A 16,147-nucleotide genomic window follows, 5' to 3' on the forward strand; every position below is an offset into this window, starting at 1 on the left:
GGTAAATGTCAACGACGTTTCCTGCAAATTGGATAGTCCTATTTTCCACCATCATCGAGAATTTCTGTTAATGTGCATTTTTTTGAAGAGCAAGAAGTCTGCAAGTGTATTTTTTGGGTTTATTTAGTTACTGTCGCCGTCACTGTTTTGTTATAAAATCATAAATGTTACGAATGACAGATCAAAATTTGGAGATTACTCTAGATAACCCCAGAAAAAAAAGATAATTGAGCGGTATGGCTCGGATCTAAAGCTCTTTCCACACTTCTCCATATATCCCTCTTCCATACTTTTTTCCGCTGAGTATTATTAAAAAGTTCCAACAATTAGCATAGTAACTGGTGTGTATATCAGAGGGATTCCCTTCGGAAAGGATTAAAAAAAAAACGCATCAGCATGGATTTTTGTTGCGGTTTATACAGCTAAAAGCAGTTGATGTCACGGTCTACGACAGTGTGAAACATAGCTGTAAGGCCCCTTTAAGAACCGGCTTCAGCCACGTCTTTCTTCCTTGCTTCCATCCAGTGTGTTTTGTTTGTTTTCATGCCAGTCTGGAGTTAACCACCTTGGCAGTAGTGATTTTTTGCTTATGTAGTGTTACGGGCTGCATTCTTATTTATAATGCGGAAAATATCAGCCTTAGTAATATATGCATCTTTTCTGCTATTGCTGAGGCAGCCGGTGCCTGCCCTAGCTTGGGATTCAATGGATTTGGAGCTGTTTGATTTAGTAGAGGAGGTGCAGCGGAACTTTTACGAGTTTCTCGGCATTCAGGAGGTAAACAATAAATTAAATAATTTAAGTTGATCACTGCAGACGAGAAGTAATTTATTTTTCTTGCGTATAACACCGCACGCTGTTTTTACTCTGACCTGTTGAAGTGGTGCATTGCTTATTAAATCTGGACGTTTTGACTTCTTTATACTTGCTTGTGGTAAATGGTGTGAAGAAATTGCTTACTCTGGACAGCTTGGCACTTCTGAAACTTGGGCAAAGCTAGTTAGAATTGAGTCTGTCTGTGTGGCAGTAAGTGGCTCTTTGTGAGTATGGTGAGGAGTACTTGCCTTTCCTACATGTGTACACAAGTATGCAGATTACCAGACTGCATGGATAGAACAAAATAAAATGTGCAAATGAGCCACATTTTGACGTTGTCATTTCAAGTTTTAGAACGCCTGGATGGGGTTAATTAAAAACGCAAACCCGAGGCTTTTGGGGCCTTCATGAGTTAGCTGCTAAGTAGTGGGTATTCTTTCGATGTGTAAAAAAAATGCAGTAGCAGCTTATTTTTGCCCGTTGGCATGTACACTGTGAAACGTAAACAGACGTGAATTTAGTACCACTGTATGATTTGGAATTACTACTTCGATCTAGGAACTGATATTGCACATCATGAATGAGATTTTGCAACTGCACTCGTGTGGCTTTAAAAAAAATGAATAACTTTTCTGCTGGATATAGTGACGTTTCCTGAATTTAGTCCACATATTTTAACTGATCATTGTTTTATTGTATATGAAATTACCAACACTAAAGCCAGTATATATAAAACATTCTTTCTTATATGTGGAGTACAAACTTTCACTGACTTTTTGTAAAAGGTGTATAAACACAGAACAGCACGCATACTGCACCAAAGCCTTTGGATGAGACTAATATAAACCTTTCAATGAATAAGTTAACAGGCCATATAAATCCACCAGAAGGTGGTAGACAGCAGTGGCACCTCAGGTGAATAAGTCGCACGTTGAGGTATAATAGAAATAGTCAGCTAATCAGGTATCCGTTTATTAGTAACCCTGGAGTAGTTTTTAACATTTAAAAGAATGGCTTTAGAAGTAGGTGTGCATAAAAAAAAAATCACACACACAAACTGGGTTGCAGTTCATCCTGTGAGGAACGATAGGTGACCATGTTATAAAATTCATAATAGTTTACTTTCTGCTAATAGATAAAAAGTGCACTTTTGCTTAACCTGGTTGTTGTTGGTATGTTGTACTGAATCTTAGCTGAAGTACAGTTCATAGTAGTCAGTTTTTTGATAGGAAGGTTTGGGAATATTCAGTCTGTAATACTGTTGGTATATGATGTTTGAAGCACATTAATCTAGTGTTAGGGCAGAGCTGACTATCAGCAGTTTACTAAAAAATAAAAGCCACATTAGACTCTCTCATTGTAATAAGTGTCATATTAGTCAATGATTCCAAACAATTTTTGATTAAGGAGAATGTGATTTTGTAAGACTCAATCTCAGGTACCTTTGAGTTTCTGTGCTATTTCCAACTTGAAGTTGGAGACTGGCACCCCTGCTCCTCCGACCCCCCCCCTCCCCACTCATATAAACTTATCTGGGTTTAAACAGACCATAACCTCTCCCCCTAGGATCAACAAACCAGCCGTATCCTAGACTGGATCGTAGTTAATAACCAAGCCCAACTGTACACAGCTGGTACTCTCCCTGATGACCTCAGCGACCATTGTCTAACCTATGTCATAAAACATAAGGCAGGAAACCTTCACCAGCCCAAATATAAAACATTTAGAAACAGGAAAAACTTTGATGCTGCTATATTCCAAAATGAATTAAAAGCACTTGACTGGTCAAAACTAAAAAAAAATCTAACATTAGAGGAGGCCATAGATCACTTTAACACTAAATTCCTAAGTATCCTTGATTCCCATGCTCCAGCACGTACAATAAAACTAGATCAAATACAGCACCATGGCTCACAAAAGATACCAAAGCTAAAATCAAAACTAGAAACTGAGCCTGGGCCATCTGGAGAACAACCAAAGCCCCACTTGCCCATCTAAAATATTGTCAACTCTGGTATGATACAAAAAAAGTCTATTTTACTGGATAAAAAAAGCTTCTTCCAAAATCTCGTACAAAAACACTACAACAACCCTCAAAAGTTCTGGGCAGGCTTAAATCAACTATTTTGTCCAGGTCTCTCCACCACCCCAATCCCGGCTAACTACACCCATAGTTCCCCAGAGACCGTAGCTAGTGCCTTTAATAACTTTTTTTTCACTGAAACAATCCAATCCCTAGCAAGTCAACTAATCACCTCTAAATTAAACCACATGCCTAATCTACCTAATAATCACCTGGAATTTAGCTTCCAACCAATATCCACTAGTTTTATCAAAACACTTGGTGCTGCGGTAGCATTGTCGCCTCACAGTAAGACGTTGTCCTGTTCGATTCTCAGCTAGAGCGTCTTCTGTGTTGAGACATGCATGAATGGGCTTCGTTGAAGCTTGTGCGTCAGGGCCGGCAACTCGGCACGTAAAAGTCTACTGCCAATCATTAGCAGACCGGAGTTCCGCTGTGGCGACCCCTAACTGGGAAAAACCGAAAGACACAACAACTTATATAAAAAAAAAACTAAAACCTACCACCCTCGCTGCTGACCTCCTTCCTGCAGAGTACCTACAAATAGCTGCAGATGCCATTGCATATCTCCTATCTATCCTCAACAGAACCTTATCCGAACATACTATCCCCTCCCTCTGGAAAATATCTCGCGTCATCCCTCTCCATAAAGGTGGTAGCTCCCCAGACATATCCAACTATAGAGCCATTGCCATTCTTTTCCCCACTAGCCAAAATAATGGAGAAATGTGTACACAAGCAGCTAATGCAATACCTTTCACAGAATAACTTGCTATCCGATTCCCAGCATGGTTTCAAGCCATACCACAGCACCACCTCAGCCCTCCTTTCTTTTACTACTGCCATAAACGAAAACAGGAATGACAATAGGCTAACCTCTGTCCTCTTTCTTGACCTATCAAAAGCCTTTGACATGGTCAACCATGAACTTCTCATTCTTTCACTAAAATCTATTTCCCTCAACAAGCCGGCTATCCAGTAGTTCCAGTCCTACCTGACTGGTAGACAGCAGGCGGTACTATGGCAGGGTAAACTCTCCATCCAGTTACCGCTCACACGTGGTGTCCCTCAAGGGACCATACTAGGTCCACTGCTCTTCTCTATTTTTATCAACAACCTCCACACTGCTATCCCTAAAGCCACCTGCATTCAATACGCTGATGATTCCACTCTTATCTGCTCAGCTACCTCCCCATCCAACTTGCAAATCTTAACCCAAAATACATTTAACACTATCGAGAACTGGCTCACCAACCAATGCCTACTTCTGAACCCCAATAAAACTAAACTTCTACTTTTCCCACTAGTAGGTCCACCACACTTTCATTCTCTGTCACATCTAACAATGGTACCAATATTTCCTCAGATAATCACACCAAACTGCTAGGGGTTATCCTAGACAATAATCTCAAATTTGACCTGCAGGGCAAAAAAACCATACAGACCATCAATAAGAAGCTTGGATCATTGTATAGAAACAAGACATTTTTAACCCCACTGGCTAGGACTGCAATCGCCCGATCACACCTAATCTCTACTCTTTTATATGCCTTGCCTGTACTCTCAAACCTCAACAAATCCGAACTAGGTAAGCTGTCCCATAGCTACAGTCATATTGCCAGATTTGCCACTGGCTCCACCTATAGAACCCACCACTGCCAGAACTTTAAACAACTACAGTGGCTAGAACTGCTTAATTCAATTAAATCAACTCTTAATAGCGCACAAAAGTTTGTACCACCCTGAGGATACCCCCTCACTTAAAAATATTATTAAGCCATATAGCAACCTAAGATCCCTACGGTCAGCCGATAAACTACTGGTCCAAACCCACAAAGCTAATAACTCTGCTGGTGAATCCCTGTTTGTCAGCTTCATTGGCAAAACCTGGAATTTGTTGCCAAACTATATAACCCCACAATCCTCCAAAAGTCTCTTCCAAAAAAACCTCAAACAGTATCTCAAAGTGAATTGGCTATGCCCATGTACCAACCCTGATTAAGTTATAAACTAAAAGCATATTCTGCAATTATCATAACTTGTAACTACATCGCCAAGCTCTGGCTTCCAGTCTGATGTCTCTTACTTTTAATTGTCTGTCCATGAGAATTGTGAGTCCCTACTAGGGAACACTACTAACCCATTGTATATAATCACTTTTTTTTATATAATTGTTTGCTAACTTCTGTGTAATCTATGTAAGTTTGTCTCTGTGGAACTTTTCTCCCCGGGCCTCCGCTGAAAATGGGCATGTATCCAGTCGGACTATCCCGGTAAACAAATGTAAAATAAATAAGTAAACTTCTTAAATTTATGAGTTTATTCTTTAGTAAGTCTTCAACCTTAAATCTGAATTTAACTGTGTGTGACTTTAGTTTTTGTTCTTTGCCTGGAAGAATGTTTCTTTAAGAAACTGGTATGTCTTCTACACATGCCTTGGCCATAACTAACTTGGTTTGATCGAGGTTCTTAACTTCCCAGACAAGGTAAAGCAAGCCAGACTTGTAGTTTGAGCTGGCCTTGGGTGAAATACCATCCAGATTATTTTTTTTTTCTTTTCTCAAATTTTTTCTTTCAGCTTTTTCCTGCATCATTTTAGCAAACCTAACATGTCAAGACAGTACTGTAATAGCTCTGGTGAAAATGAAAGAAGTTGGGGGTCTAGTAGTCGCTTTATTAAAATTAAAGAAGTAATGACCACACTATCCCCAGACTCCCATGGAAGTTGTAGCAACCATCTTGAACTGTTGTGCAGGACTAGTTTTAGATTAGGTGCAGTCTAGGCCAGGGGCCTTACTAAGTGTATACCAAAATCCATTTATGCAGCCTGAAGTGCAAGGGACCCAGGCTTCCAGAAGGCCTGATAGTCATAGGTGTTGTATGATGCAGTTTTTGTCTTATTTTTGAAAGATAAGGACATGTTAACTCTTTTGTTTATTGTTTCCCAGAAGAGTTGCATATACGCTCGCCATTACTGTTTGTGTGTCCACAGGTAGAAATCCAGTGACATTTTTTCACATACTCACATTCTAACACTGCCCTTGACTGCCAGATCTATCATAAGATAAGTTTGCGTGCATATACACACACACACACACACACACACACACACACACACACACACACACACACACACACACGCATTGTTGGCTACAGGCAAACGAGATGTGTGCCAGTTCAACTACTGCTCATCCATTTGGTGTTGGAGGAAACTAGAGCATTTGAATAAAACCTGCATAGTGATGAGAAGGTCATGCAGACTCCACACACAAAAAAAAACAACAGCCAAGAACTCGGCCAGAGAGCCAAGACTGTGAGATGGCAATGCTGCTCACTCTGGCAATGATCAGTTACTTTTACACACATCCTGCCCACGTCACCAAAAATAAGACAAGTTATTATTTACTGTGATGTTTTTCTGTGATCAGAGTAGAAAGAATCAGTGTCATTTTGCAGTGATTTCAGCAAATATGATACACTGTTTGACACTGTTCTTGCCATACCAGATAAGCAAATGCTTAATAGTAATCAAACAGGAGTAAATCATCCTTTCCACACACAGCTCTCATGACAATCGGTTACAGTCCCTTTCAATACTGTGCAAACCTCAGATGTCCAATTTTGATTTAAAACAATGTCCACAGTAAAGTATTCCATCTTGCTTTACCCAAATGCACATTAGGTATTTAGATTAATAATAATTTAATTTTGTATTGAAAGCAGGATTACTCATTTTCATTCACACACAGCTCCTGTAACTAGCATTTGTACTAATATTTTAACTGTGTACACCTCAGACGACAGCTTGTGTAAAGATAACATTCACAATAATGTATTTTAGTTTTTTTTAACAGAAGCACAGTATTCACAGTAAAGTATTCCAATTTACATCATGCAAATGCACACTAGCCCTACAATGCCAGATTAATTTTTGTTTAAACTGAGTAAATTACAAAAGAGCCAGTTACTTTTATTCACAGACAACCCTACCACTCCCACATCCACCCAGCCATTATGATTGTTTGCACCTTAGAGATCTGATTTTGATAAATAATGGCACACTAATGTATTTCAGCTTTGTTGCACACAGATGCACCATAGTACTAACCCAAACCCATCCAGTAAAAGCCGCAGTAATGCATTTCAACTTTGTCACATAACCAGTAGTGAAAGTACTCAATCTTCTTTCACACAAATTATTCTAGTCTGCAAACCCAGAGTGATGAGCAAACAGTTTGTCATTTTCATCCACAGATAGCCCCCCTGTACCATGCAGTTATAGCTTCTTTGACGTTTGTACATATCATATTTCCAACTTTGATAAAACAAATAAAAAAAACTAAGTTGGATAAGGTCCACAGTAGTGCATTTCAGTCCTATTTCAGAGAAGCGCACTGTTACTAGTAGTACAGTCCTGCAAAACCACATATACTGCCTGTTTCTAAAGCTGTTATATTTCTATTTCCAGAATGTGGAACAAATAAAATATAGAATGCTTACAGCATAGTTGGTAATTGTTTCTTTGCATGTGCCAAATGTTGTTTTGATGAATCACTATGGTATGTCTAATTTAAAAAAAAATCTTAACAATTATGGGTGTCAGACCATTTTAGTGTAGAACAACTGAGCTTGTCTGAGCAGGACTGGATGTTACTTGCACTGTATAGAAGAAAGCAGAAACCAGGCACAGATTAAGCTGTGACAGTCATTCTGAGTTATTCAGAACAGATGGACAAAACAGTTCTGCATAGTTACAGCACTTGTAACATGAATCGTAACATTTATGCAGCAAATTTATGATACTTGATGTTAAGAAAAATATTTTCGTCCAGACTGTTACAATTTTCTTCACTCTACAAATTTCTTTTCTTTAGCATTTGAGCATTGAAGTTATACTAATTAAGCTATTGTTTTATTTGCCCATGCTTTATCATATATATCCCTTTATGAGCAGCATGATAGTTTAGTGCTTAAGAACTCTGCCTTACAGCTCTGGGATTTAGTGTTGTACCTGGTATAGCAATAACTCAAATGAGAAATACTCCACATGATCAGATATGGTTGAAAGGTGTGTCCATACCTGGTTTCCTGCAATAATTAAAAAAAGAAACTTACCCTATGCAACCACTAAAGTTTTGCTCTTCTGACTACCAGAAGGACATCCATTTTTCTGTTTTAAAATTGTGAGCTTTCTGTTCCTTGTCATCCCACGGTCAAGGTGACTAGTCAGGATGTGTGTGGGTTGGAAAAGAAAACATGTAGATTGATTGGTACAGCACCCCTGCTTAGTGTACCATAGCTGTGGTTGCTTTGGATAGAGGACCTTGAGCCATTTACTTTAAAATAAGTAAGCACTCTTACTTGAGTGATGCCCTTGTCAGCTGCCTAGTTCGGCTATAAGTTTCTATCCTTACTTATCTCACAGGTGTAGGCAATGGTTTGCCTGACACTCCATTGGGAGAATAACAGAGAAGAATATCCTGATCAGTGACATCATATCTGTTCTGTGCAGTTTTATGCCTGTAGTCTGTTTATCCCATTCTTCCAAGATTAAAAGTTTTGATTTTTTAACCTAACCATGTGCTATTGCTTGCAAGAACTTCTTGTGTAGCATTACAATAAAGAACATTGGAATACGATGTCAAGGAGGGCTTAAAGAGTTTGCTGGGCAGTACTTCAGAGAAATCCAACATAAATGCACAGTAATTTGGGTATTGAAAAATGCAATATGTAGTGGCAAAATCATTTGTGTCCATTGGCTCGTATTTAGCAAATGTACAGTAAGTAAATTAATATTTTCTTTTCTGAACTTCAGCTCTTTTGGTTACAAATATTTCCTCCTCTCACTTTCTCTTCTACTTCTAGTGTCAGTTGTCTTACCTGTTCTTAACTTGCATTGTACTTAAAGCTGTAAGTAACTACTGTAACAAATTGCTGTGGTGTTCTGACCTAAATGTTCTGCCATTCTTGCTGTACAGCAGAGCTTACAAACCTTTTCTCATTGAAGTTTACTGTCCTAATTGTAATTGTTAATATTTTGCTTATAGCATACTTGCTGAGTTTCTGAGATCTGGCTTGTTTTATACTGTAGATATGTTTGCACCATTTCTGTAACCTTCAGGGCTGCTTAGCCCATTTTTTTTTATTATGCAGGGGTTGTGGACAAATCTGGTCAAAGCACTGTTGGTGGAGTCTTGGAGTAGTTTCGCCCTCCTATGAATGCTGCAACTTTGTGCAGGTCACTTTTTTTGTTTACTATGCCTACTGCTCAGTCACATTGCCCAGCACATTAAAATAACTATTTCTGATCTTCCTAAGAACTCTCTCTCTCATTTGGGAAATAATTACTCACGCTGTCTTGTTCTGTATATGCTTTTTGTATTGTTCTTGCTTTGTATGAATGATTTCAGACTTTGGCATTGAAATCTGATTGGCTGTTGCTGAACTTTCTGGTTCCAACTCCTCCAGTCTGCTTAACCTGCATTTCACGGATGTTTGTATCATCTGCCAAGATACGCACTTTTTGCTTAAGGTGTCTAGAAGTAATTTATACCTTTTTAATTTTGCTCATTTAATATTTCATCATCACTAGAATGATGTACAATACTCCCTTTTGATGACTAGGCATGAGGAAAGGGGCTAGAAGTTAGTTTCTGCAGAGAGGATGCAATAATACTGGATGTCCATCAAACTGGATGTTTTGGTTGCATTGATGCTGCAGTTGTATTTTCTAGGAAGTTGGGCCATGTGGAAGGGCCCAAGAACATTCAGGATGGTGGAGGAAATGGAGTGGAAGGACAATTGCTAAATGAAAATTCTGGTTGTAAGACGGCACAAGAACTCTTCAGACAAGAAGTTGGACAGCAATGGAGATAAATGGTAGTGTTAGGAAGATGAGGAGCCTGGAATAGTGGCCAATTTGGAATGTGTCTAGGACCTAGTGGTGATGTCATTGTTTGCCCTAAGGACCAAATAAGGGCAGGGGAAAATGTTTCGGAAGAAAAAAAAGAGCTTGGATATTATACTCGGTGCATGATGCTATTTGATGGCCTTTCCTAAGATTATATTGACCTAAAAGAGAGAAGACTAATCCTGAAAATGCAGAAGTGCAAGTTCAGAGAGAAAAATGTCATGGTGAAAAGACCCTGGAGAATAAATAAGCCAGCATAGAAGCCTGTGATGAGACAAATTTGACTGATCAACAAGGAAATGAGGGCAAGTACTGAATGTTTAACAGAACAGGTGCTACGTTTGCTCAAATTCCAATAAAACTCAAGGTGCTGACTTCAGCACTAAGGTTAGGCACCTTTTGTGGCAACATCTGCTGCGATGAGGGAAGGGGGTGTGTTTAACCCCTGCAGTTTGATTAGGAAAGCCTAAACTCTGCAGTCATGAAGAGATGCTGGTTTTCAGATCATGCTCGGGAGAAGCCGCAAAATAGGCATTAATGGTTTGGGAGTGGGGAAGCCAAGTGAGATGATTGTAGTGCTTGAGCCCAGCATTTAGGGGAACAGTCGCATCTGCTTGTGGGACAGTGTCTCCAGGAATCATGGGAAGTGCTGAGGGAATGGATTATTGAGCTCTGCATGGCAAAGGCCAAATTATAAAGTTGTTGCAACTGCTGTTACTGCTTAAATATTTTATGAAAGTTCCATAATTGCTTGGTCTAAATGTGTGATTGTGGCCTGGAATTTGTACTTTATCTTCACTTTTTTTATATCTTCTGCCTACAATTTCTGGAATTTATACGTCTGAAGTGTACCACAAGCACATTCCTCATTCAAAGTCTAAAAAAGTCCATGTTTAGTATTATTCCATACTGAAAGGGTCTGTCACATATTTATTAAGAATATTTTCAAGTAATATCTATGGCAAGAAGTACTGAATCATATTAATTCTTAAAAAGAATATTTTATAAGTATAAAATAGCATATTTTAAACATACAGAGAGCTTCCGTTAGTAAGTGTTCCACATTTTGTCCATGTGTTCCATATTGGAGGATAGTGTTCTTCGTTTTGGTGACGGAAGGTTGAGACCCATGTTGACTGCATCATATGCAACATGACCTCTCAACATCCATCATTCCCATTTTGTAGGAGGCTGTATTCCAGTGGCTTCTGCCTTTTAATTATGATTAGCCAATGTACCTTCAGAAGTTGGCATCAATTGTTTTCATATTCCACCAATGGGCATAATTACATTCCATCACTCTAAGCACATCCTCAGAGTCTTTTTTGGTTACTTTTATCTTGGGTCTGGATTGCCTGCATCTTTGAAGTGGGTATTTTTGTGTGCTTTGGCCAGCGGTCATATTTGCAGTAAGAAAAACTGCATCTATTACTGGCCTATCTACCTTATTCCCTGCTTGCACCTTACTGTCATAGTTTGCATTCTTATTTTATGTCTGTCTTGCTTGTATCACCAAAGCAGTACTTTGAAATATTTTTTTCAGGCTGAGGGGACCTTGGCTTCTAGTTTATTTTGCAGCAGGCTTTGGGCACATTAAGCCATTTTTGTAATGCAGTCTCCTCAAATATGTATTTTGTTTGTCATAGTTTGATTACAACCAACTCATTTTTCTAGGTATCTGCAGATCTATACGTTATGGTAACACTTGTTTTTAGTTATTCATTTTATTCTTCCCGTATAAAGACTACTGTTTCAGTATTATTTATATATAATTGTTTCATTTTGCTATGCTTTTTTTTTGGTTATTTTACTTGATTATATAGTGTAACTTCCTAACCATATTGTTATTTTAGCAGCCTTCCCTTTCTAGGAATTGTATAGATGATATATTTTTTATAGTAGTCCTATATGCATTGATAACTTTGTCTTGTTTCAGTTCATATTTGTTTTTGTTTGTTTCCTACTTGGGTTTCTTCATTATTTTTCCTCCCAGACTTGCAGTTTGCAGCCTGTTCTTTCAGTCTGCTGACTTGTTGGAATTGCTTATACCTAAAGCACTTGTAATGGGTTTAACCTTAGTTGTGTAAAAGACCAACTGCTGGCCCTTCATATTTGGCTATTTAAGCACATTACAGTGGAGGAGAAATTGCATGAGGTGAGAGAATGGGGTTTGCAAACAATTTAATGTATTGGGGAAAGAGAAGATGGATAGTGGGTGGTAGGTTATTAGGGATAGTGGAATAAGAATTGGGTGTACAAGATTTGAAAATCTGTGCGTCGACTAGTGTCTAGCACAGGAACACAGTTTTTATGAATGGGGAAAGAGTTGTGGTAACTGGTGTGGTACAGTAAGTGATAGCTTTCCAGCTCTCCCCATTTCAACTTTCTAAGTCAGAATTATTGTAGGAGACTGGAGGAGAAAAGTAAGTGACAATTTAGTTAAGACTGGTGGATATCAGGAGGATCCAAACTAGGAAGAAAGGCCAAGATGAGGATTGGGAGGGGAGAGATGTGTTTTCAAAACTGTTGGAGTGAAAGGGTAATGATAGACTTGGTGGGGGCACACAAAATAAGTGGAATTGTAGATGATGATGAATGAGATAAGGGGAGTCCAGTTTGAAGAAACAGTAATAATACAAGAGCATTCAGTTAAAGGTAGTATGTAATGTGAGCAAGAATGCACAATGAAGAGGTGCTGTATCTTTTGGAGGCAATAGGGATATGAGTCTTCTTGAGGAATGGAAAGGTTTAAAGAATGACCTGACATGCAGACATGAGGATCACCACATTGTGGGAGGGAAACTATTGGAGTAGTATTAGAACCCTTTAAAGAACCTGTAAAGAGGCCGAACCCTTTAAAGAACCTGTAAAGAGGCCGTAGGGCAAAGGAAATGAGATGAAGTGGAAGAATTTGCTGAAATACTGTCATTTTAAAAAGTTTTGTATAGTAACTGTTCATTCCTCATTATTTCTCCTTTACAGAGGAAAACAGATGTGTCCTTTGGACCTTTTAGGATGCCTGATGGACACCAGATTAAAAAACACTACCAAAAGCCTAGATGCACCCAAATAAATGCGACTACTTCCAGTTCCACTCCTTCCCATTTGGTCTCTGCTGAGTACAAAGCGTATTCACATAATGTATGGCAGTGGTTGAGGTAGACATGTGAATACATAACTGTTTCTATATGTAAATCACTGGTTTCTTGTACCAGATTCAGAAGAGCTCCTAGTGTGGACAAGAAGCCAGATTGTAAGTTTGCACCATGAACTGGAATTCCTTTGTCAGTAACTATACATCTTAATAGGTTGTATGAATACAGTATGAGTAGAGGCCAACATTCCATATGTAGTAGTTTCAGGTCATTCTGCTACAGATTTTTTCCAGTTCACAGGTTTGAACAGTGTTTCATCTTTTGAGACTCATGACGGCATCTTTACTGATTATACCCTTGGTCTGTTTGTAGTATATTTTGGGGATCTCTTTAAATCCTTGTGTAGAAAGTTGTGCTAAAAGATGGAGGAATGGATCCTCTTCTAGACTCTTCCAGAAAAAAAACGTATCTGGTAGGAAATAAAAACTCCAGTGAGATCTTTGTAATCTCTCAGGCTTGTGTAACCATTTGGAGTGGAGGAACTCAGCATAGTACAAGGGCTTACTTCATACTCCATTATTCTAGGCTTGAGGAGTTTATAAAATTCCTGTTGACATTGCATTTATTGTAGAGCTGGATGCCTGAAGTGTCAGTAAGCAAGGAGTATGGCTTCATACCCCCTCTACAATAGACAGATTTGTTTAGGATTGGATAAGTGTCCTCTCCTGACAATCCACATTTGGGCATAGACCACTCCTTAACAGACTGATGTGGAATTTTATGGCCGTTAACGGATTATTTTCCAGGAAGATTTTGATGCAGAGCTTTCACTGATCACCTCAGTCTGATGTCTTTTTTTGTATATTTATCTGACACGAAGTGTACCGCTTTCTGTTTCTGCAATACCTTTTCTTTTTTGTGTAAATCAGAATTTAGATTTTTTTTCCTCATTTTGACCTTGTCAGTCCTAATGTTCAAAACTTCTCTTTCACAACTCTTTCCTGAAAAATTTCACTTGGTCTTTCTAATTTTTGGGGATCACCCATCTGTCTATCTCGACCTCAGCCTCACTACATGGTTTCTGTAGTTTCTCCCAATAGGTATAGTCCTAGATTTGCTTGAAGTTCACATTCCATGAGCTACTTGGATACCTCCCACTTGGAGGGTTTATAATAGAAATGGGTTCATTTTTTTCATTGGTTGGAAAGCAAGTACCGAGTGCTCATTAGTCCGAGTCTTCAGTGTTATTTGAATGTCTGCACTGTCTGTATAAGTCCAGTCTAAGTTAGTTTGCTGTGAAGCTCCAATTTGACAGCTGTTTAGTTTCTTCCTTAAAGATTCTCAAAGCCTTTGCGGAGAGCTTTCCAGCTTGACCCCCCCCCCCCAATCCCCAAGTCTTCTTTCCTGCTCTTCTATACCCGGATTTAATTGGAGCCTGTTTTTAACTGGCTACTTTAAGTGAGCTGAAGCAGCTTTCTTGGAAACTTATTTCTAGTAGCAGTAACAGTAGTGGCAAGAAGGTTCTCTCTGCTCTTATTGGTTCATGGGTCAGATTTTGTTTTTTGCAGGGACTGTGTCATTTTGAAAGTAGAGCCTTCGTTATTCCAAAAGTGTACTCCACCAGATTTTGAACCATTTATTTTTGGTGGCACAGTATTCTTAACAATCAAGTTTAAATCACTGACTGTTGTAAGACTAACCAAAATCCTGAAGGTTGCAAAAGACAGAAATTCCATTTCCCGAAATCATGCTGTCTGTAAACAAGTAAGTAAATTCAAAACACAAACATAGTGAAATGGATGAAGATAAATAAGCAATGATTTGACATTGGGGGTTAAAGTACTTGCACCCACACTAAGCATAGGCTGTTCTTCCACACTACTGTTAAATACATATTCCAAATACAAGGTTGTGTAATGCTGCTCTGTTTCAGATAGAGAGAATAGCAAAATGGTATGACACGAATCTTGTCCACAGAGTTTTGCTGCCTTGGATTTAGGAGATATATTTAGGGGGATTGAAGGGCAAAGCAACCACATGAGGGATGCAAGGACTTTGCCAACCTGCAAGAACATTTTGTTTTCATTTATCGTCTTAAAATGCATGTGTTTTTTTTTTTTTTTTTTTTTTTAGTTGCTTTTACATATATATTTGTTATTATTTCAGAATTCTAAGTTTCTGTATTTTGAGTTAGTCTTTTGTAGTTTTTATAATTTTAATTTCACTTCTATGATATTCAGTCTTTATAACTTCAGTGTTATAATAGGGAAGGGAGGGGCCTTTTTCTTTCCATTTTAAGCGTTAACAGTGAGGAATGTTTTCTGCAAAGTGTGGAGGTTCGCAGGCAATTATACTTTTACTAACACAGCAGAACCTTGTGTAAGGATCATTTTCCTTCCAAGGGAAAAGCAGGTGAAGACGTGTGCAAACTGTGCCCCTGTGGTGATGACTAATTATTACTTTCTGCTATGAGAAATTTGTAGAAGTGGCTCTTAAGATGCTCTTCGCTAGGGCAATTATTTCCTCTTTGGCATTCTTTAGAGGCATACCTATGGCCGAGATCTGTGCAGTAGCTGCATGGTGTGCTTTGCCTGCCTTCAGGCACTGAATGCTGTTTCTAGACCAAGGCCTTCCTTTTTTTAAGGCTGCAGTCGATATAATACTTCTCTTAGCTTCCAACAAGAAGTTTTGTTCAAAGCACTGCTTGAGACACTGTCCTGTATGTATTTCGAAGGAATTTCAAATGCTTCCATGAGATATTCAGCATATCATTTCATTTTTGAGGTCCAAGTGCCGATTTACTTTCTTGTGTGGCTGTTGCTTAACACTTAACCCATATTAGTGAGACTGATGCTGCAGAGTAATTGTTCCCCAGTTTCTTTCTTTGAGCTTTCAGCAACTTGCAAGAACTGGAAAGAGAGGGGAAACTACCCAGTTCTGGTTACGGAGTGCACAGTCGCAGGACATCTGAAGTAAGCAGTGAGGTTTGAGACAAATCCACATGTAATGTGAAGTGTATACATTAATCTCATGTATTATATTTTGAGTTGGTGCATCATTCAGTGAACACAGACCTGTATGATTTTGGCAATTTTCAATATGTTGATTCCAGACTTGTCTATTTTATAGTACATTTGGAATATAAGGGCTCTGTTAATCTGATCTCATTTTGCAAATACATAAAACCCCTTTTGCGTTTTTGCATCACCTGCATAAAATGCCTATCTATGCCAAATGTAAACA

General features: G+C 38.7%; 1 protein-coding gene across 2 annotated transcripts in view; it reads left to right on the top strand.

Moving 5' to 3' along the window:
* The first annotated feature begins 373 nt into the window (after positions 1-373).
* DNAJC1 (DnaJ heat shock protein family (Hsp40) member C1) overlaps positions 374-16,147 on the top strand; it is a 2,872,711-nt gene continuing 2,856,937 nt past the window's right edge. For both annotated transcript variants that reach the window (XM_044064570.1, XM_044064571.1), the window contains exon 1: positions 374-777. In XM_044064570.1, coding sequence (XP_043920505.1) covers positions 622-777 — 156 coding nt within the window. In that variant the 5' untranslated portion in view covers positions 374-621. The remainder of the gene's footprint in view (positions 778-16,147) is intronic.

This window comes from Protopterus annectens, chromosome 3.part0, assembly GCF_019279795.1.
Source record: "Protopterus annectens isolate FY-2018-M chromosome 3.part0, PAN1.0, whole genome shotgun sequence".
In the NCBI taxonomy this organism is placed as follows: Eukaryota; Metazoa; Chordata; order Ceratodontiformes; family Protopteridae; genus Protopterus; species Protopterus annectens.